The sequence below is a fragment of the Aedes albopictus genome, chromosome 2 (assembly GCF_035046485.1).
Source record: "Aedes albopictus strain Foshan chromosome 2, AalbF5, whole genome shotgun sequence".
Taxonomy (NCBI): Eukaryota; Metazoa; Arthropoda; class Insecta; order Diptera; family Culicidae; genus Aedes; species Aedes albopictus.
Window position 1 is genome coordinate 434,988,862 of NC_085137.1, and position 21,844 is coordinate 435,010,705.

A 21,844-nucleotide genomic window follows, 5' to 3' on the forward strand; every position below is an offset into this window, starting at 1 on the left:
ATCCCTCTAGAGGAGATCCTCTAAAATTTCCGAGGCGAATTCTCCAAGAGTTTCCCGGAGAAACTATTGAACGAATTCCAGGTGAGTGAAACGAAAAGACGATCGCCTGTAGAAGTTTCCTGAGAAATTTCTTACCGGTATTGCGATGGATCTATTGAAGGAGTTCCTGCTAGAGAGATCCCTGGTAGAAACCCTAGAAGATTTCGCGGTGGAACTCCTAGGGAGATTCCTGTGAAAGTCCTGGACGAAGTGCCAGGAAGTGAAGCTCCTAGATGAATTCCTGGTGGAGTTTCGACACTGATTACCTCCTAAAGGAATTACCGGGGAAACTTTTACAAGAATTCCCGCTGAAACTCCTTGAAGATTTCCTGATGGAACACCTAGAGGGTTTCCCGATGAAAGTTTTAGAAAAAAATTCTGTGGAAGTCCTAGAAAAGAATTCCTTGTGGAGCACCCAGAGAAACTCGCGGTGAAATTTCTCGAAGATTTTCTAATGGAGCTCCTAGATGATTTCTCGGTAAATCCCTCTGGCTGCTGTAAATCCCAGAGGTTGAACTCCCTATAGAACTTCTCGGTGGAAGCCTAAAAGGAATTCTCGACAAATCTAGAGGAACTCATGAAGGATCTGTGCGACGGATTTCCTAGTGGTATTCACAAAGCACATCCTTTGGAGATGGCCTAACTTTGATTGGACCGTTCTCATTTCGCCCTTTTGCCACCACCAGTCCTGCAAAATATCAGTCTCAGTGCCTGTTTTTCAGCCGAAAATGAAAGACTGCGGCGGTCGTTTTCAATTCCTCGATGTGAGAACTGACAGAGTCCAAGAGCTCCATTCGTGAGCGACCCAACAAGATCAATTCCCAATCATCCACACACTACTCATGCTGAAAGGCCATTCGTCTCAAGCGGTGGCTTGTGAGAGTGAGTGCCCTATACATTAGCACGGGTGAAAACACTCAACTACAGAAAATTGAATGGAATTTTAGTCCTGTCAGCTCTCGCTTTCAGCACGCTGCGTGCGAGTGTGAGTACCTATTTCATTTCGCTCCCGTGTTGCTGATCGGAAAACAACTTTGACAGGAAAACCAAAACGGAGAAAATGAAAAAAGCAAAATATCGCTATCATAAAGGCCTGTCGAAAAATTGCAGCACTGGCCACCACACAAGACATCCATAGGCCAATATTGGCCGAACAGCAGTTGTATAGATCCATTTGATATACTTGGGTTTTAGACCCCAAGTTGTACCAAAGGTTCGCCGGCATTGCCCGAAGGCCATACAAGCTTTCTTGATTCTGAACTCAATGTGAGGTGTCCAGGAAAGCTTGGAATCAAGAATGACTCCAACGTACTTTACCTGTTCAGTCACATCGATTTCAGAATCAAAGCGACGCAAAGGTCGAACGCCATTACGGTTTCGCCTTTCTGTAAAAAGAACAATAGATGTTTTATTCGGATTAACCGAAAGGTCATATTGGCGACACCAACCCTCAACTACCTGAAGGGCGCTTTGCATCAGGTCGAAAAGGGTGGTGATACATATACCAACTAACAATGCTAGGTAGTCGTCGGCAAAACCATATCTGCTACGAGATTCTACAAAGGCGGTGTTAAGACTCTCCCTTGGGGGCATCCACAAACACTCAATTTCCTAATCCCTGCTATATGCAATGTCGAGAAGAGATATCGGTTTTTGAGCATTTGATGAATCCAATTGGAAATTGGACGACCCACTTTCGGAAAAAAAAAACTTGACAGTAATATCCCGCTAGGATTTGGGAATATACCCTGTAACAAAACTGCAAACAAGTATTTTTTTTTCAAGACATGTTTGAAATGATCAAATTCCTTCTGAAGCAAAAAAGAATAAATCCCATCTGCCCAGGAGATTTGAAAGGAGCAAAGCTACTAAATGCCCACTCAATCGATTCTATAGTTACAATACGCCGAGCCGAAGCCAGGGAAACGTAACTACAAGAAAAGACATCAGATTCATCCGAAGATGTAATATCCACACATCCAGGGAAGTGTGTGCTGAATAAGCATTCGAGAACTTCCTCATCAGAGGAAGTCAGATCGCCATTTGGCAAACGAAGTTCGTTCACTCGGAAATCCTTAGATTTTTCAAGGATTTTATTTAACCGACTGACTTCACTCAAACTGGAAACATTTGTACAAAGGTTTTTCCAGCCGGATCGTTCAGCAGACCGGAGAGCTTTCCTGTAGGCCTTGTGAGCCGACCTGAAAGCCTCCGAGCTAGCCGAACGTCGTCTGTTCCAACTCTTTCTACATTGTTTCCTGAGTTTCGCCAGATTAGAGTTGGTCTTGCAGGATTTTCGGTTAAATTTTAAAACAATGTACGATGGAACAGTTAAAGAAATTAGAGTGGATCTCCTTGTGACATTTCCAGTGGTATTCCTTAAGGAATTCCCAATGGAACACTTGGAGGAAGTCCCAGGAAGAACAATCTCCTGTGAAATTTTTGAGAGGAATTCCTGGTGAAACTTTAACAAAAGTTTCTGGTGGAAATCTTAGAACAATGTCCCGCAGATCCTCTACTGCTAGGTACTTCTGGACACTTGCAGCGGAACTTCTATCTAAAAATATTCCCAATAAAACTCTTAGGGAAATTGTCGTTGCAAATCTAGAGAAATGTTCAGATGAAATGCTAGGGGAATTTTCGGTGAATTTCGGATCTTCTTGAAAAGTACCCATTGAAAGCAGAGTGTATTAATTTGAAGATCCAAAGTGAAGATTGACCACCACGAAATTCTTTTCAGGAGTTCCTATAAAAAAATTCTCTGGGATTTCTTATTTAATGTAGTTTCTTCAGGAGTTCATGTGAAAATTCCTCCGGGGAGAATATCTGATGTTCCCCTAGCATTTTCTACAATAGTTCCTCCGTAAATTCCTTCAAGAGTTCGTTTGTAAATTTCTGCAAAAGTTTCTTCGGGAATTGTCTTAAAAGTAGTCTTGTAAAATTATCCAGAAATTTCGTATAAAACTCATCCATAAACTTCTTCGTGAATCATTCCAAGAGTTAATCTAGAAATTCTTCCATAAGTGACTATGGAAATTGCTCGAGGAGGAACTCTGGAATTCCTTCAAAAATTCCTCCTGCATGTAGGAACTTCACAACACAAATGCCTCCTACAATCCATATGGGAAATTCTCGAGAATTCTTTTGGAGTACATTTGGTAGTTTCTCAAGCACTTTCTTCGGAAATATCTTCAAAAAATACTGCAGAAATTCCCCCAGGAAGTAATTTGGATATTTCTCCAGGAGTTTGTTAGTCCTGTTAGTTCGGTGATCTTTCCACGTGTTTCTTTTTATAAATTTATTTAAAATAATAAAAACATTACAGTTCACGCTTGAATTACAATTTTACATTTAGTACTCTAACAAATGTTCAAGTATTTTCCAAAATGTTCATTGAAAACACTTCGATTGAAGCGACGGTTCGCATATTCTTTTGAAGTTTCCTAGGGAGTTTCTTCGGACATTTCTCCAGCAATTGTTTCGAGAACTCTTTCAAGAAATTATTCGGAAATTCTTCAGAAGAATTTTATGGCAGATCGACTGATGAGTTTATTCGGGGATCTAAAGACTGTTTAGCTGTTTTAATTCAAAATCGTTCAGAAGTTTCTTTGACTAGTCTTTCAAAAAAGTTTCATAAGAAAATTCTTCAGGAGTACTTTCAAGGAATTTCCCCAGAAGTTATTTTGGAATTTTTTGAAGATATTTCTTTGCCCACTTCAGAAAAAAAATCAAAAGAATTCGCGCAGAAGCTCATTCGGAAATTTTGAAAATTTCAGCCATTTTTTTTTTTTTTGAAATTTCTCAACAAATTGCTGCTAAGGTTCCACTTGGAATTAAAAAAAAAAGTTAATTGGGGATTTTTCGAAGAGTTCCTTCGAAAATTTCTGCAGCAGTTCCTTTGGAAAACTCTTTAAGAGTTCCTTTAGAAGGAACCGCGGAGGAATTCTTGAAGGAACTTTTTTAGATGAACTGCCGAACGAACTCCATGAGTTATTCAAAAAGGAACTCTTCTTCCCAGAAAAAATGATAGAGCCTAGCCCAAGTAACATTTTGATGTTCAATTGATCTTCTAGAGGTTTTGAGAAGCGTCATAAAACCCAATGCATTTTATTTTGGTTTTATTGTGATTTTAAGAACCTTTACTAGTATGTTTGACTCAGGAGAAACTCCTGAGAAATTCTCGCATAACCAATTGGCGAAATTCCCGAAAAAGCTCGTTAAGGATTTTCAGAAGGGGCTGCTAGGGAAATTTCTGTAAGATTTGCTTTAGAAATTTCAGAATTAAGTTTTAAAAGGTATTTCTGAAGAAAATTCAAAATGATTTTAAGAGGAATCCTGGAAAATGCTGAAAAAAAAAATCAAACTCTTTCAGGAGTTCTTGAAGGAGCTTTTTTTTTCGAAAGAATTTTCCATGGATAAATTTCCGGAGAAAATTTTGGAGGTGCTACCAAAGGAACTCTGAAAGAATTTTTCAAATGAGCGATCGGAGTTGTTTCCGATAGAACTCTTAGAGAAACTTACAAATAAACTTCTGCTGCAGATTTTTTTATATGAAATGCCAGAACGTGTGGGGGATTATTCAAATAATTTTGTGCAGTTATTTTGGAAAAAATCTTACTATTTTTCGAAATCAGTGTTCTTAAAGCGTGCTAAGTCGAACAAGAGGTTTATTGTGGTGGCAATGATTCGATTTCGCGATGTCTTATTGCTTCTAGAAGTTCTTACGGATAATCCTTAATAACTTCAGAAATAAATCCACCATTTCCTCCGGAAAATTCTTAAAAAGTTTCAATATAGGGTAAGTGTGCCCATCGTTGTGGTATTGAGGTAAATTCATTTCAAAAACAATGATCGTACCATCTAATGAAGGGTTGCAAAACGTTAGTTGGTAGTTTTCTATCCAAATTTGCTTGGAAAAATATAAAAACTATCGTTTCTCTCTGTTTTCGATCATAAATCGCTTACCACAACATTAGGCACACAGTTCCTATTATGGAGGTAAAATTTAATTTTGGTTCGTATTGTTGCGGTATCCCATTGAAATCATATGGGATACCGCAACATTAGGAACACTACCGCAACAATAGGAACACAGCAGCAAAAAATTTAAGGAAAATATTTTTTTTAAATAGGTTTTTAGGCAAATCTTAAGCACACAAATGGTGCAATCTCATAATTTAAGCATAATACATCTATTAAAAATGCCTTTTGGTAACATTTCAGTCGTAAAAGTGCTCAATTGCCACTACCGCAACATTAGGTACTACCACAACGAAAGGAACAATTACCCTAGTTCCTTGAAACCAGCTTCGGAAATTTTTCCGAGGATTCCTGCGGCTGTTTCTAAAAAAAGGTTGGATTGAGAGGGTTCATGTAAACTCAGAACTTCTTTTTTTTTCAAACGTTCCTTCGGAAATTGCTCTATGAGGATTATTCAGCAATTAAGTTTGGGATTTCTATAGAAATGCATACATACATACATACATACATTTATTTGTTCAACATCATTAAGATAAGACATAATCAACAATAGTACGCCACAATACTCGGTTTGTGGCTGCCGCTCTCCATCCTCGGTCGCGCCCAATGCACAATGGGTCCAGAGCCGTATTTACGAAGACAAAATTGTTTGTGCCTAAACCATAAGTTTTAGATACATGGTGTCTTTGGGAAAGTTTCTTCTTATTTTTCGACCTTTTTTCTCATTATTGTGAAATTAGGGTGGTCCCTCTAGTTTAGCTGACCCAAACATCTGCTTTTTAATAGTTTTATGTATGTTTACAAAATGTTCTACAAAGTTGTGAAACAACTTATTTGGAGTAAGTTTGCCGAAGAAACCATTATTCTATCTCTTATGGATCCTAACTTATAAATTTTTAAAATATTCATGTTAGGGTGATCCATGAAATTCAGTTTTCTTGAAATAACTTTTAATTCGTTCGTTTCTTGTAAAAACTTTGTTCCGAACACTTTTAGAACTATCAACGACGCATATTTTTTCCAAAGAGCTCAATGTTCTAACTCTCAAGGTTAAAAAGATATTGGTATTTTTCTTTGAAAAATCACTTTTTATCAAAAAGTCATATCTCAAAAAGGAGCAAACTGATTTTCAATCTCTCGGTTGCATTGGAAAGATCGTACTCTGTTCTATTTATTGTGAAAAAACTGCAGGTACCTTTTTTGTTTGAAGCTTTTCATTAAATTTTGAAAACACGATTTTTTTCATGGGAAAGCAGTTGTAACTTTGAAAATCGATGAGATACAAACTTGGCGTCTTCGACAAAATTGTGAGTTTTTGACTGCCCTAAAAGTGCCCAGAACAAAGTATTGCGAAAAAATCAACTTATAAAATTATATTGAGTAAAAACAGATTTTCATATGAAAAACGATACACTTCACGCAAATTCAACTCGTCTTTGTTAGATAGATCAAAGTAGCTTGGTAAATGGTCATCCATTTCATTAGAACCAATGTTTATTTATGCTGTCATCACCATTAAGGCACAATGTTGATAAGATATTGTAAATCATGTAACTTTGATAAGGTTTCACGTTAACATCAACATATACTAGTGATTGACATTTTCGCTATCCATACATTGAAGTGATAAATTAAAATTAAATTGATGGAAATCAGCTCAAAATCATATTTTAAGTTGAGTTCATTGACAAAATATGGATTATAAACAAATTTAAACATTTTTGACATGGTTACTTCGATCTATCTAACAAAGACGAGTTGAATTTGCGTGAAGTGTATCGTTTTTCATATGAAAATCTGTTTTTACTCAATATAATTTTATGAGTTGATTTTTTCGCAATACTTTGTTCTGGGCACTTTTAGGGCAGCCAAAAACTCACAATTTTGTCGAAGACGCTAAGTTTGTATCTCATCGATTTTCAAAGTTACAACTGCTTTCCCATGAAAAAAATCGTGTTTTCAAAATTTAATGAAAAGCTTCAAACAAAAAAGGTACCTGCAGTTTTTTCACAATAAATAGAACAGAGTACGATCTTTCCAATGCAACCGAGGGATTGAAAATCAGTTTGCTCCTTTTTGAGATATGACTTTTTGATAAAAAAGTGATTTTTCAAAGAAAAATACCAATATCTTTTTAACTTTGAGAGTTAGAACATTGAGCTCTTTGGAAAAAATAAGCGTCGTTGATAGTTCTAAAAGTGCTTGGAACAAAGTTTTTACGAGAAATGATCGAATTAAAAGTTATTTCAAGAAAACTGAATTTCATGGATCACCCTAACATGAATATTTAAAAAAAATATAAGTTAGCAACCATAAGAGATAGAATAATGGTTTCTTCGGCAAACTTACTCCAAATAAGTTGTTTTACAACTTTGTAGAACATTTTGTAAACATACATAAAACTATTGAAAAGCAGATGTTTGGTTCAGCTAAACTAGAGGGACCACCCTAATTTCACAATAATGAGAAAAAAGGTCGAAAAATAAGAAGAAACTTTCCCAAAGACACCATGTATCTAAAACTTATGGTTTAGGCACAAACATTTTTGTCTTCGTAAATACGGCTCTGGATCCATTGTGCAATGCTCGCCAAGTCACGCTCCACCTGGTCCGCCCATCGTGCTCTCTGCGCTCCACGCCTTCTTGTGCCAACCGGATCCCTTGCAAACACCAGCATTGCAGGGTTGTTGTCCGGCATTCTTGCAACATGCCCTGCCCAACGTATCCTTCCGGCTTTGGCCACCTTCTGGATGCTGGGTTCGCCGTAAAGTGCAGCGAGCTCGTGGTTCATCCTTCTCCGCCACACACCGTTCTCCTGCACACCGCCGAAGATCGTTCTTAGCACGCGTCGCTCGAATACTCCGAGTGCTTGTAGGTCCTCCTCGAGCATGGTCCATGTCTCGTGCCCGTAGAGGATCACCGGTCTTATTAGCGTTTTGTACATGGTGCATTTGGTGCGTGGGTGAATCGTTTTCGACCGCAGTTTCTTCTGGAGCGCGTAGTAGGCCCGACTTCCGCTGATGATGCGCCTCCGAATTTCTCGGCTCACGTTGTTGTCAGCCGTCAGTAAGGATCCGAGGTAGACGAATTCCTCCACCACCTCGAAAGTATCCCCGTCTATCGTAACATTACTACCCAGACGAATCCGGTCGTTTTCGGTTCCGCCTACCAGCATGTACTTTGTTTTTGAGGCATTCACCACCAGTCCGACCTTTGCTGCTTCGCGTTTCAGGCGGGTGTACAGTTCTGCCACCGTTCCAAATGTTCTAGCGATAATGTCCATGTCATCCGCAAAGCACACAAATTGACCGGATTTTGTGAAAATCGTTTCCCGGCTGTTGAGCCCGGCTCGTCGCATCACACCTTCCAGCGCGATGTTGAAGAGTAGACATGAGAGTCCGTCACCTTGTCGCAGTCCCCGGCGAGATACGAATGAACTGGATAGTTCACCCGAAACCCTTACGCAATTTTGCACACCGTCCATCGTTGCTTTAATCAGTCTAGGCAGCTTCCCAGGAAAGTCGTTTTCGTCCATGATTTTCCATAGCTCTGCGCGGTCGATACTATCGTATGCCGCTTTGAAGTCGATGAACAGGTGGTGGTATTCACGGCATTTTTGGAGGATTTGCCGTACGGTAAAGATCTGGTCCGTTGTCGACCGGCCGTCGATGAAGCCGGCTTGATAACTTCCCACGAACTCATTTGTTTTAGGTGACAGACGACGGAAGATGATCTGGGATAGCACTTTGTAGGCAGCATTCAAAATAGTGATCGCCTTGAAGTTCTCACATTCCAAATGGTTCTATAGAAATGCATAATTCCTAAAAAAATACGATAATCCCTCTAAGAAGTTGTTTTGGAAATTCTTTCACGCTTCCTTCGACATTTATAGCGGTTTAGAACCAGAAGGGTTCATTCGCCTCTTCGGCAATTGCTTCTACAGTTTCAGTTTAGTTAAGAACAATTCAAAAGTTATGAAATTTGAACTTTTTCACTCTTCATAGAATAGATTTACGTAATTCGATAGATTTTTAACAGATGAACACATGAACATGTTTTGTTTCAAGTGGCAATTTGTGGTCCAAGACATTCATTGAGGGCCCATATAGCCGAGGCGGTAAACGCACGGGTATTCAGCATGACCATGCTGAGGGTGACGGGTTCGATTCCCGGTCGGTCCAGGATCTTTTCGTAAAGGAAATTTCCTTGACTTCCTTGGGCATAGAGTATCTTCGTGCCTGCCACACGATATACGCATGCAAAATGGTCATTGGCAGAGGAAGCTCTCAGTTAACAACTGTGGAAGTGCTCATAGAACACTAAGCTGAGAAGCAGGCTTTGTCCCAATGAGGCCGTTACGCCAAGAAGAGAGAGAGAGACATTCATATACTTGCCGCTCCATCTCTGGTCCCGTGGTATGCGAAAACTTTTTGTTGTTTGATTGATTTGTCTTTATTAAAGAGACTTTCAGTCCTTGGCTGGTTCGTCTCTCCTAAAACTTTTTGTTATTTTTGTTATTGTGCAAAAATTATTTGGTTTAAAACCCAAGCATCTCCTATCTCTTAGGTAGTCTTCAGGACTTGTACGTAAAAATAATAAAAATAATATTACAGTTTATTTTTGGTGATAGAAGGCTGTACTTTCTTAAATTTTTGACACATTTTTACTAAACCCATGTTTATCATATTTTTAAAATGTCATAACTTAAAGTTCGTTCAAGTCCGACGGATGTCAATTAGTCAACTCGTGACTAATTCTGCAGAGCGTTACATCTAACACATCGGTTGGCCTATGTTTAATAATCCAAAAATGTTGGGCTGTCGATCAAACTGGATCCTTTTAAATCAATATTCGAGTCAACCAAGTTGTAGTCAATATTACTGTTGACAAGGATCAGTTGATTTTTTGGAGCACGGTGCGAGTGTGCTGTTGAAAGGCACACATGTTCGAGGCATGACACGTGCGATTGCCGCATTTTTTTTCTCAAGGTGCATCCCAAGACTTGTCAATTTGATAGATGTATGTTTATGGGTGAGGGGTCTCCAGTTAGCCTAGTGGTTAAGGCTATGGATCGCCAATCCGGAGACGGCGGGTTCAATTCCCGTTCCGGTCGGGAAAATTTTCTCGACTCCCTGGGCATACAGTATCATTGTACTTGATTCACAATGTACAAAGTCATGCAATGGCAGGCAAAGAAAGCCCTTCAATTAATAACTGTGGAAGTGCTCAAAGAACACTAAGTTGAAGCGAGGCAGGCCAAGTCCCAGTGGGGACGTAGAGCCACAAAGAAGAAGAAGAAGATGTTTATGGGTGAGGGGCCATCCCCTAGGGTGGAGGGGGGGGGGGGGGGTTGTGAAAGTGTCGCATGCAATGTATTTAGTATAGGAAAAACCCGCACGAAAGCGGGAAGGGGGGGTTGAAAATTCCCAATTTTAGCGTGACGTACTTAATGGATGCTCCCTGATTTCCTTAATTAGAACTGAACTCCGTTCTGACATCATTGTTGCTATACTACTAGTAATATGTATCTGTGATAGGAAGATAAATAGAATATTCTTGACGGGCATACTGGGACCAAATGTTATGCTTTACATTACACTTACGTGACTTTCTTCCTGGTTTCCTATAGATATATAAACGAGACACTGAAACAGGTTAATCGTGTTGTGTTGTTCGATTGAATATGCTATATTGAAACGTGTACACATTAGCATAATTTCAATGAGACAAAACATGGAAGTTTTCTGCATTTACGCTTCTTTGTGTATATTTTTTTTATCAAACTCTAACATCAGATCCTAAATCTAATTCAATTGTAGTATTCACATGGTTAAAGTAATTAAAGTAATTATTAGTTTGTTATTTTCGATTGAACATCCAAACAATATGTAAAGTGTCTATCAAAAGTATAGATGTAACTTACATTTACAGCTCCAGAGCCAAATTGAGATAAGTTCTGTCATTTGAAACAAGTTCTATTGACGCAGAGAGCGTCATTAATCATCTTCAACACCATAACAAGACATCAGAAATATTTTGAATACCTTTACTCGACCTCTATGCTGCTGCAGATCCGAGCATCATCATCGGTCAGGTGCTTCCTCGTTCTCGCTATGCCTTTTACGATCTTGTTCCATCCCATCCTTCGTTCCGTTACGAATTAAAATTCAATCACGTGTTTCGACGACAGAATTCCACATTGACGTCTTCCGAAACTCTCCGTGGTGCTTCGAGAGATTCGAGAGAAATAATGAACAAAATAAAATACTTAAAAACATCAATAACACCAATCTTCCAGAAAGCTGAGCTTTGCACCTCGTTTGGATTGGAAATCCCCGCCCGCATTTTCGTGTCGTCTTGCCATCGTCGCACCGTCTTGCGTTGAAACCTTGTGCATTGCTTGCATTCCAAGTAGATCTTTGTTTTGACTCGATTCCCGATAGCCGTTCGTTAACCCTTACGCACCAACCACACACACCGCCTGTGCTGTGCTGCATTCGTTATTTGTTGCCTCTCACTAGAAGTCTTATACCGAGAGTTGTGTGTACTACAAACAAGTTAATTATTCATCCATCACCCCATTAGAATCGTGTCACATAGCCTCATTCCGATCCAATATCATATACATATGTTGCTAATCGCATCCTAACCTTTTTTTCTTCTTCTTCGAACTACGTGCCAAAACTTTATTCAATTGATTCTGAACTGATCGAACCATTTTGTTTTTCCTCCCCCCCCCCCCCCAGATTGAGAAACCGGTCACCGATGGACTGTCGCACCGCACCAGAGACCAGTGGGAGATCGACCGGACGTCGCTCAAGTTTGTGCGCAAGCTCGGTTCCGGCCAATTCGGCGACGTCTGGGAAGGCCTCTGGAACAACACGACGCCGGTGGCCATCAAAACGCTCAAGTCCGGTGAGTTGATTTCGTTTGAGGACTAGATGGGGCGATGGTTTGGTTTGATATTGTTATGGGGTTTTATTTTTGAGTTATTTATTATTGTATGTAGAACTTCGTTACATTCGTTATCAATGTATAGAACCAAAAGACTGAATAAAAAGACTGTATAGGACCACAAAAAAAACTACGAAGTTTGAAATCAGGTCTATCTCGAACACCAAAAGATTTCGAAAATGGTATAGTCTTCCGTTTTTTGTATAAAAAATTATATTCAAAATATGGTATGAGTTCTATTCCAATCGCCATTTCATGGAACCCTATATTTTTCTATGTGTAAAATGGTGTTCACTCCTAGGTCTGAGAGGAAGTAGAGGTCTCTTCCTTTCTTAGGTATGGTACCCCGGGGCAAGTTAGAATTCGGGGCAAGTGAGACCTACAGCTATATATATTTTTTTTTAGTTTTAAGGCAAACATTCTTCATAGAAAACATAGATATCACACCAACGGATACTTTGAATTCAAAAATTGTTATTGTTCTCACCATAAAGAGACCATATATGATATTGTTGTTCATATGTAATTTTCAATTCACTAAGTGAGATTTACGTACTCTACTACATTCGTCGTTTAAAAGTAAAATAACAAATAAAGTAAAACTTTTTCGGTTTTAAGATAATCTTTGGAGTCCTTGCTAATTATTTTAAGCGAAAAAGCTGTAATTTATTTTTATTTATTACCTTTAGTTAACTGGTCTAACTTGCCCCAGTGCATTTCAGCATCTGGGGCAAGTGAGACCTATGAGAGTAAACAAACACAACTTCATAGTTTGATCTCGCTTTCTGCAGCCTAAGTCGAAATTTACACAAAAGTCAAGTAAAAATCGGCGTCTTAAGTAAACAATCGTTGAATTACACTTAATTACTTCTATTCTGATGATGAATCTATTGTTTAAAATGGTAAAGTCTTGGGTAGAATATTATTTTTTCGTTTTTTGCTGCATAATGAGTTTTTCTGAATATTAAGGAACCGGTCATAGAGTATGAAAAAAATGGGAAACGACTTATTCAAAGTTCACGATTTAAAAATCTTTCTATAATGATCGTAAAATTATGTTAGGGTAAACATAACATCTGTAAATCTTGAAATATCTTTTGGTGAGTTTCATCAACTACGTAATATGAAAATTAAGTTTGGAAATCTTTCGGCATTTAACCTTAGGGCACTTTTTGTATAAATAAAATCAATTTGTTTTGCACGAGCTGCTAGAGTTTAATCATTTTTTTCTCAGTGATTCGTTATTATATGTGTTACGTAATTTATGCACGATACCACAAAACTTTTCCAACATAAATCGCTAAACATAGTTATTCGCATAATATATCTATAATTTATGCTACATTACATATATGCAGCAACTTTATTAAGCCATTTGTACGAAAATTCCGAATAGGTCCCACTTGCCCCGTGATACGGTGTAAATGAAGATCTGCTCCACTTTTCATCAAATGCATAATATACAGAATTTAAAAATTTTGAAACAGTTTCAATGCCCGTTAATAAGAAGAAATATACCAACAATGTCTTTCAGAACCATTGTAATTATAAAATTAGTTATGTTCAGAATTTTTTGGCTTGACAAAACCAAACTAGCATTTTTTTTAGGTCCCACTTGCCCCGGGGTACCTTATTCAACTAATCTTCCTTTCCCATCCCTCAGCTGTCGCAGTGACGTGGCCCGTACAGCTTTCGACATTACAGGATTGCGTCAATTTTGTTTCATATTCGGTTATTAGCCGGTTATTAGTGCTTTGGTAATGAGCGGGAAGGAGGTAATTCTCCAGTGCTGAAAATTTCATCTCGTCTTATCTAAATTCAACCACCAACTGAATCTGAAAATATGGTATATGAAAAACTTGTGCGGCAAGACCAGTTCTGCAACGAAGTCACGGAGAAACCGCTATTTTTCGAATATTTAAGGTAAATGTCACGGACTACTTTTGAAAAATGCCAATTGACATTCACCGTGAATATCATTGGCATTTTTCGAAGGTAGTCCGTGTCATTTACCTTAGATATTCGAAAAATTGCGGTTTTTTCGTGACTTTCTTACAAAATTGGTCTCTCCGCATAACTTTTTCATATACCATGTTCTCAGGTTCAGCTTCTAAAATAAGCTATAGGTGGTTGAATTTAGATATGACGAAATGACTTTTTCAGCACTGATTCTCATAAGCCCGCTGTAGCGATCTGGGACTGTACCACCTACGAATTTGCGCAACTTGCTTAATGCATAGGCTAAGGTGTAAAATGGTTTTCCCTAAAGTAGTCATAAACTTCAGACAGCACCCGGATGAAAAATCTTGGTATTCATATAATTCACAACAATTACAAATCCCTGGATCAGCATTAGACATTCCGGCTTTTGGAAATTCTCGAGATTGTCTTGATTCAATCAGCACTTCACAGCACACATTCATTTTTACGAATATGCAACTGTTATTCTAATGTTTTCTGCTAAAGATTAAAAGATTATGTGTGTATTTTGTTGATATTTTAGCAAACAAGGTGCAACTCTTTTCTGTTCTATTCAGTTGTTGATAATATATACTTGGTAAGACCAGAGAAAATAGATAGAGAATCTTAGAATGAACAGTCGTCTGAATGGCAACACTTTTTCTGTTCTGATTTCGTCACTCGGATGCTGGCAACTGATGAGAAACAGAATCATAAACCTATCGGAGGTAGTGTCTTTCTCGTATATTTACTGCATTAGAAAACGATTTATGTTGTTGATTTATTTACAAGGAATCATCCAATCATCTGAATTGTATCATCAATTTAAGGAATCAATGTTATTTACAGTAATATCCTTGATATATAAGAAAATGTTTGAAATGATTGCAATACTTATCTTTAATTATGCGGCAATCGTCAAGGTTTGTTGATTTTGTTCGATAGGATACCAGTTTGACGGTTCGATAAGGTATTTTTGGCTTCATACTCTTCGCTTCGTTACCTATTTTCTCTGGGTAAGACCATGCTGAGGGTATCTGGTTTCGATTCCTGGACCATCTAGGAACTTTGGTCGCCTTTGTTCGCTCACATATGTTTGAACTTAACAGAGCTCGAAATTATCAAGTATCATGAATATTCTCTCAAGAAACAAAATATTTCAATGATAACCAATCCATTTTTATTTCTCTAAAACGAACAAAAAATGTGCCAATAAGGACCATTAGGTGAAAACGGATGCATTTCCTCTTCTTTGGTTTTTTTTATATAAGAGTTAGAGGAAGGATCAAAGTATCTTCGAGTTTTTTTTTTTTCATGGTGAAAAATTTTCATCAGTTTTTCAAAAACATTATTTTTAAATTTGGATTTTGGTTTTTGTTTAACTGATAAACATTTTCAACCAGGAAAAAATCAGAAGGTAAGGTACCTTAATCTTTCCTCTAACAGTGTATGAAAACTGATTTTGAAAATATTACTCCGTTATTTTGTGCTGGATGAGTACGACTGGAATATATTGATTCCGGAATGCTGGCTTTCTCAGTCTTGGGTAAATCAAAACGGAAAGATTTACCCAAGACTGAGGAAACCAGCATTCCGGAATCCGTTATTTTGTTAAAAAAAAAACAATAACCAAAAAAATTGGAAATGCAACTAGTTTTGCCTTAATTGTAATCTTAAGGACAAACTCTTGAAATCCCTCTTCAACAGTACATCAGAACTTAAGACGCACACATCTCAAGAAACAAGCTTCAAAATATAGTACATTTTATTATTCTGTTCTTGCTCTGTTTAAAATAAGAAGATTGGATGCGCTGGTTTTGTTTACGAGAGATTTGTGCGCTCAAAATCGTGAGTAGGTGCTAAAGTCGGCCATTGTGGCGGTCATTTTGGGATTGTAACAAGTCTGTCCTTTAATTGACGCCGAAAAAAATGTTTAAACATCCATAACTCGCGCGGTAAACCACCACCACGCTAATGTTGAGCACAAAAAGCGAATTTGTTTTTAACGTGTACAAAATACAACAGCGAGATCACTGACTGGAGGATTAATATTTCTAAAAGAGTTCATTAGTATATCCAAGAAATCTGTGTCTGCAGCAAATTCTATGTGGACTAGACTAGTAAGTTTCGACATACTTCAAATCGTTCACAAAATTCACAAATAACATACAAGGAATATCGCCAGATCTTTTTTTTTTTCGAAGGTTTCTTATCGTGTTTAAATTTTTATAAGTAAATTCAAGAAGTCTTCAATTTTTATTTTTACAATGCAAGAGGCATTGCAAGATTTATTTACCAGAAAAATTTAAAGAAATGTTCTCACTTGAACTTGAAGAACTTCTAGAAGTTTGTTAATATTTTTTTTTCATATTAAACTTTCAAAGGGTTCCGCTTAAATCTATCAAATTCGATTTGGTAAATCGAAATATTTTGCATGAGTCGTTAATTTAGATGTTAATTGACCAATTTATCCTTTGATTGGTTAAAAAAACATTTCCATGTTCAATGACATGCAGTCAAAAAAGCCCAAAATCGCATATTTTGCCCTATAAATTGAAGTATAGCTCAAAATTGTGACGTGCTGGAGCAAATCTTAGCCCGGATTCGGATTCAGCGGCCCAAAATCTGTCAGAGACACATAAGTTTGCTTTTGAGACAGACCAAAAGTTAATTTTTGTTACGCTGTGTTATGGATAATCAATGATGTCGTCGATTAACATTTCCGACTAAGTGCAGTGAAGTTAGCAAATAACGAAATGACATTTCCCATCCCTGAATATATGATAATGTTTTAGATGAGTAAAACGGCTACGCAGTCTTCAATAGACGTTCATATTGAAGACTGCGTAGCCATTTAATTCCTGCAGTAAACTTCTCAGTCGATCCGCCACGAGAGTTTTAGATGAGTACTTTCTTCATCTCTATATACAGTACTGGACAGAATAAAGTGCGAAATGGCTGTTTTTCATACAAAGTGTTCAAGTTTGGGGGTTTGAGTCGCATTTTCTAGTGCACCTATTCATCTCATACTATCTATGGGCATTCAAAATAGCTTGGGATATGATTTGGAAAAAAATGAGATTTTTCCAAGCAATCCTATTTCGGGAAAACATAATGAAATTTTGATAGTGTAGAATTTGCTTATAAGTAAAAATATACATTAATAAAATAAACAAATAGATAATTTTTTTGTAAATCAACTGTTTTCAGTAAATATTAATTCGCCAATTGTTGAACGGTTAGTTAGCACTGAAATTTTTGTTTTCATTTGTATTTCCGTGCATAATTTCACTGTAGTTGAATAATATCCAGAGAATGTCTCGATCCACTCATTTCTTATACATCCCATTGAACTTAGGGGAATTTTCTAAGAGAAAAAAGAACATTTGTATCGGAAGACTGGAACCTAAATGTTGAAAGCTTCCATAAGCTAGCTCATCGTTCAATTCAAGTTTTGTTCGTGATTGATGGCATATTACCAAACCCAACATAGACCCAACAGTTATCCGATGTGGGTTCAACAATGGTCCAAAATTCGATAAAATTTGACCCTCTCTCTCTCTCTCTCTCTCTCTCTCTCTCTCTCTCTCTCTCTCTCTCTCTCTCTCTCTCTCTCTCTCTCTCTCTCTCTCTCTCTCTCTCTCTCTCTCTCTCTCTCTCTCTCTTTTTTTTTTTTTGGCGTAACGTCCTCATTGGGACAAAGCCTGCTTCTCAGCTTAGTGTTCTATGAGCACTTCCACAGTTATTAACTGAGAGCTTCCTCTGCCAATGACCATTTTGCATGCGTATATCGTGTGGCAGGCACGAAGATACTCTATGCCCAAGGAAGTCAAGGAAATTTCCTTTTACGAAAAGATCCTGGACCGACCGGGAATCGAACCCGTCACCCTCAGCATGGTCATGCTGAATACCCGTGCGTTTACCGCCTCGGCTATATGGGCCCTTAGCCAAGCATGGACGTAAAAAAAGGACGAGGTGTAATAAGGAGTTACACTATTGTTAAAATAAAAGTTCTTGTACAATTATAACTAATTTTTATTGGTGAATAAATTTAAGAAGAACGTTTATTTCAATCTTAATATTTCTCGGCTTTTCGTCGCAGGACAGTGTTGATATATTCTTTTTACTTGAACTTGACCTAATTGAATGTCACTAACGCAACACTAACGCAAGGAACCATATCTGCCGGGGACGACTAGCAGGCATCTTCAGTGTATGAGCGTTGGTGATCTTCTATTTTCAAGCGGCAAGACGCCTGTCACGTCAGGTTGCAGGACAATGTGAGGAAGGGGGAGGAAGTGATGGCTGCAATCGTTTGTATCCACAGCAGACCGTATTAACCTCTGCGCCTGCAGAAATCCATGCGGATGTCAGATTATTGGTGGGATATGGTTGGCAGAGGGTTCACACATTGGTGCGTGGATGCCAGGCGTGAGCTGATAGATTTGTGTGATTATTACTTTGAAGCTAATGCGGCACAGTTCGCTTGGTTGCATAACTCGTAGGCGTTATCTGATATATTAACACTGTGCTGTAAAAGTTGGAAGAAAGAGAATCGTGTTTTCAACCGTCTTTAGTTTTAATGATGGGTATGAACATATGATTATACATGATTTGGGGGAGGACCATTCCATAACACAAAGAACAACCAGTATTTTTCCCTGAAGAAGACACCGAACCTGGTGTCGAAACGTCGGACGATATTAAATAGTTTGTTTCAATAAAATAAGACTGCAAAGCCAAACCATCGCTATTGGCTGTCGGCCTAGGTGACCTGGACGAACACCAGAAAACAAACTAGGACAGTTCATAAAAGACTAATATAATCCAGCAATGCTAATTTTTCCTTATGTTGTCCACACCTCTCTTCAGGCACCATGGACCCGAAAGATTTCCTTGCCGAAGCGCAGATCATGAAGAAACTCCGACACAACAAACTGATCCAGCTGTACGCCGTCTGCACCCTGGAGGAACCGATCTACATCATCACCGAACTGATGAAGCATGGCTCTTTGTTGGAATTCCTACAAGGTATTAATCGTTAGCGGATAAGAAAAACTTCAGAATTCTGGATACCGTGATATCTAACGATTTGTCCCCACACTAGGCAAAGGAAGAAACCTCAAACTGCCGCAGCTGATCGACATGGCCGCCCAGATTGCCGCCGGTATGGCGTACCTCGAGCAGCAGAACTACATCCATCGAGATTTGGCCGCCCGCAACGTGCTCGTCGGGGATAACAACATCGTCAAGATTGCCGATTTCGGCCTCGCAAGGTACGTGTTCGAAGCAACTGTTTTCGACGAACTAAATGTCGACATTTAATTCATTTTTGTCTTTTCAACGTTCAGATTAATCAAAGAAGACGAATACGAAGCCCGAGTGGGCGCTCGGTTCCCGATCAAATGGACAGCACCGGAAGCGGCCAACTACAGCAAATTCTCGATCAAATCGGACGTCTGGAGTTTCGGCATCCTGCTGACGGAGTTGGTCACTTACGGTAGAATACCGTATCCAGGTACGTGGTTTTTATTTCTTTTTTGGGGGGCTTTTCATACAAATTGTTGATAAGAGATGCGTCTCACTACATACTTAGAGGACATTCTGAATTGAAATTGACTTACTATTTAGGTGGCACATAGATTGCTGCAAAGATAACGTTTGGCTGAATTTTCTGAGCAGTATTTAAAATTTAAAATAAATTTGTTGCATTGATATTTCGGCCTTCGTAAATGATATAAAGTTTTTGAAAAAAAAATATGTGTATGAATATGAAATTGCTATCGTTAGATCTCTAGTTCAAAATTATCTCACTAGATATACAACTAGTTTATTTTTCTATCGATCATTGATTTTATTGAAAAAGTGTTGCCAAATCCATGTGGATGCGGATCAATCTGGAGGTCTAAATCGATCTAGAAAATTCTCCAGAAGGACTTCTTCAGAAATTTTACCTGGATTTCTTTCTGTTACTTCTGTTTAAGATACCTTTTGGAATGCCTTTCATGATTTCTCACTAATTCCTTCCGCATTATTTGCGGTATTTTTTGCATTTCTTCTTGAATTCATCTCGGATGTTCTTCCGGACTCCTATTGGCATTTTTTTTTTGTTCTAGATTCGAACTATTACTTCTTGAATTCCTCCTTGAGAATCAACAAGGATTCCTAAAGTTGGACCGATTTTTCCTGAAGTTTTCACGGAAATCCTGCAGATTTTTTTTTGAATACCTTCCAGAGGTTTTGTCGGTATAGGTCCCAGAGTCCGTCCCTAGAAGAGTCGCTGGATTTCCTCGGAGTTTTTTTCTGCGTTGAACCCAAAGTTGCAATTTCTCCAGGATCTTTACAGGAGTTTCTCTCAGGATATTTCTTCTTTTTGTCGCGGAATTTCTCTTCGAGCTTCTCTCGGGATATCTTCTGGATGATTTCCGCGACTTCTTGCCGGTATTTTTCCCGGTCTTGATTTCCTACATGAATTTTCTTACCTTATGTTCCTCCTGGGGTTTCTTTCAAAGATTTTCCTCGGGATTCCTGCTTGAGAATCTTCCAAGACTCCTAAAATCGGACCGATTTCTTGTCGAATTTTCACGGGAATCCCGTATTTTTTTTTCTAGAATATCTTCCAGAGATTTTTCCCGATATTATTCCAAGTATTCCTTACAGGATTTACCCTGGAGTCCTCCCTGCGTTGTACCCAAATTTATTGACCGTGGAATTTCTCCCAAGCTTTACCCCGGGATCTCTCTTAGAATATTTCTTAGGTTCTGTCGCGGAATTTCTCTTAGAGTTTCGCTCAGACTTCCTCTTGAATAAGTTACTCGATTCCTTCCAGTGTTTCTCTTGGGATTTCCCTAGAATTTCTTGCCGGGATTACCCCCAGAGATTCTACAGGAGTTATTTCTGATAATACTGGTAGAGTTCCTCAAATAATTTTTTCATGATTTTTTTAAAGTTACATTCCAGAATGTTCCTAGCGTAATTTTTTCGAGAGGTTTTCCTTGTATTTCCTTGTATTCCTGTCCAGAGTTCCTAACGGGATTTCTTCTAAAGTTCATCCTATAATTCTTCAAAACAATTTCGTGAGCTTTCTTTTAGAATTTTTCCCGAGATTTTTATAGCAGTTTTTCGCGGAAATTTCTTGAAGGTTCTCGTATGATTTATCTTGAACTTTCTCTTGCCGAGACTTCACTTACATTAGAAGATACTTATCGGTGTTGGTCCTGGGATGTCTCTCAGAGTTTCTTTTGGGATCTCTGCAGAAGTTATTGCTGTTATTTCTCATGGAACTCTTTTTGCGATCTGATATTATTTTTTATTTATTTTTGCCCGGGATTACTCTCAGAATTAATGCTAAAATCCCTATCGGCAATTGTCCGGGGATTCCGGGTGTCTCTTAGAATTTCTCTATTATGTAGTTGGGTTTAAAAGTACTGGCAGGGATTTTCTTAGAATACCTACTAGGATAACCTAAGAAATTGCCGGGAAAATATCAGAAGGAATCCAGTGGGAATCTTGCAAGAAACTCCACGAATCATTCATTGGAGAAGAAAAAAGCAACTTTGGAAGAAGAGCTGAGAAAAACTAGGATATATTTTTTCCGAGTACTTCTTCCGACGTTCCTTTTTTTCTCTAATGGGTGGTTCGTGGAGTTTCTTGAAAAATTTCACCTAGATTCCTTCCAATATTTTCCGCCAAAAAAATCTGGGGGTAATCCCGAGAGGAAATATTTGTGAAATTTCTGGAGGAATTCTGAAAACCTTCTGAACCTTCTGAACCAGCAGAAAACCTTCTGAAGAACTTCTGCAGAAATCTCACCACAAAAATCCCAGTAAAAACTATCGGAACGACATTCCGGAAAACGACGAAGAAAAAATCCGGAAGAAACTTTGGATCAATTTTTAAAGGATCTCCACAAG

At 38.3% G+C, this 21,844-nt stretch overlaps 1 protein-coding gene across 7 annotated transcripts in view; it reads left to right on the forward strand.

Moving 5' to 3' along the window:
* Window positions 1–21,844, forward strand: part of LOC115254554 (tyrosine-protein kinase Src42A) — a 487,102-nt gene that overhangs the window by 458,043 nt on the left and 7,215 nt on the right. For all 7 annotated transcript variants that reach the window (XM_062853654.1, XM_062853653.1, XM_062853656.1 and 4 more), the window contains 4 exons: window positions 11,765–11,933; window positions 18,804–18,962; window positions 19,039–19,207; window positions 19,283–19,449. In XM_062853654.1, coding sequence (XP_062709638.1) covers window positions 11,765–11,933; window positions 18,804–18,962; window positions 19,039–19,207; window positions 19,283–19,449 — 664 coding nt within the window. The remainder of the gene's footprint in view (window positions 1–11,764; window positions 11,934–18,803; window positions 18,963–19,038; window positions 19,208–19,282; window positions 19,450–21,844) is intronic.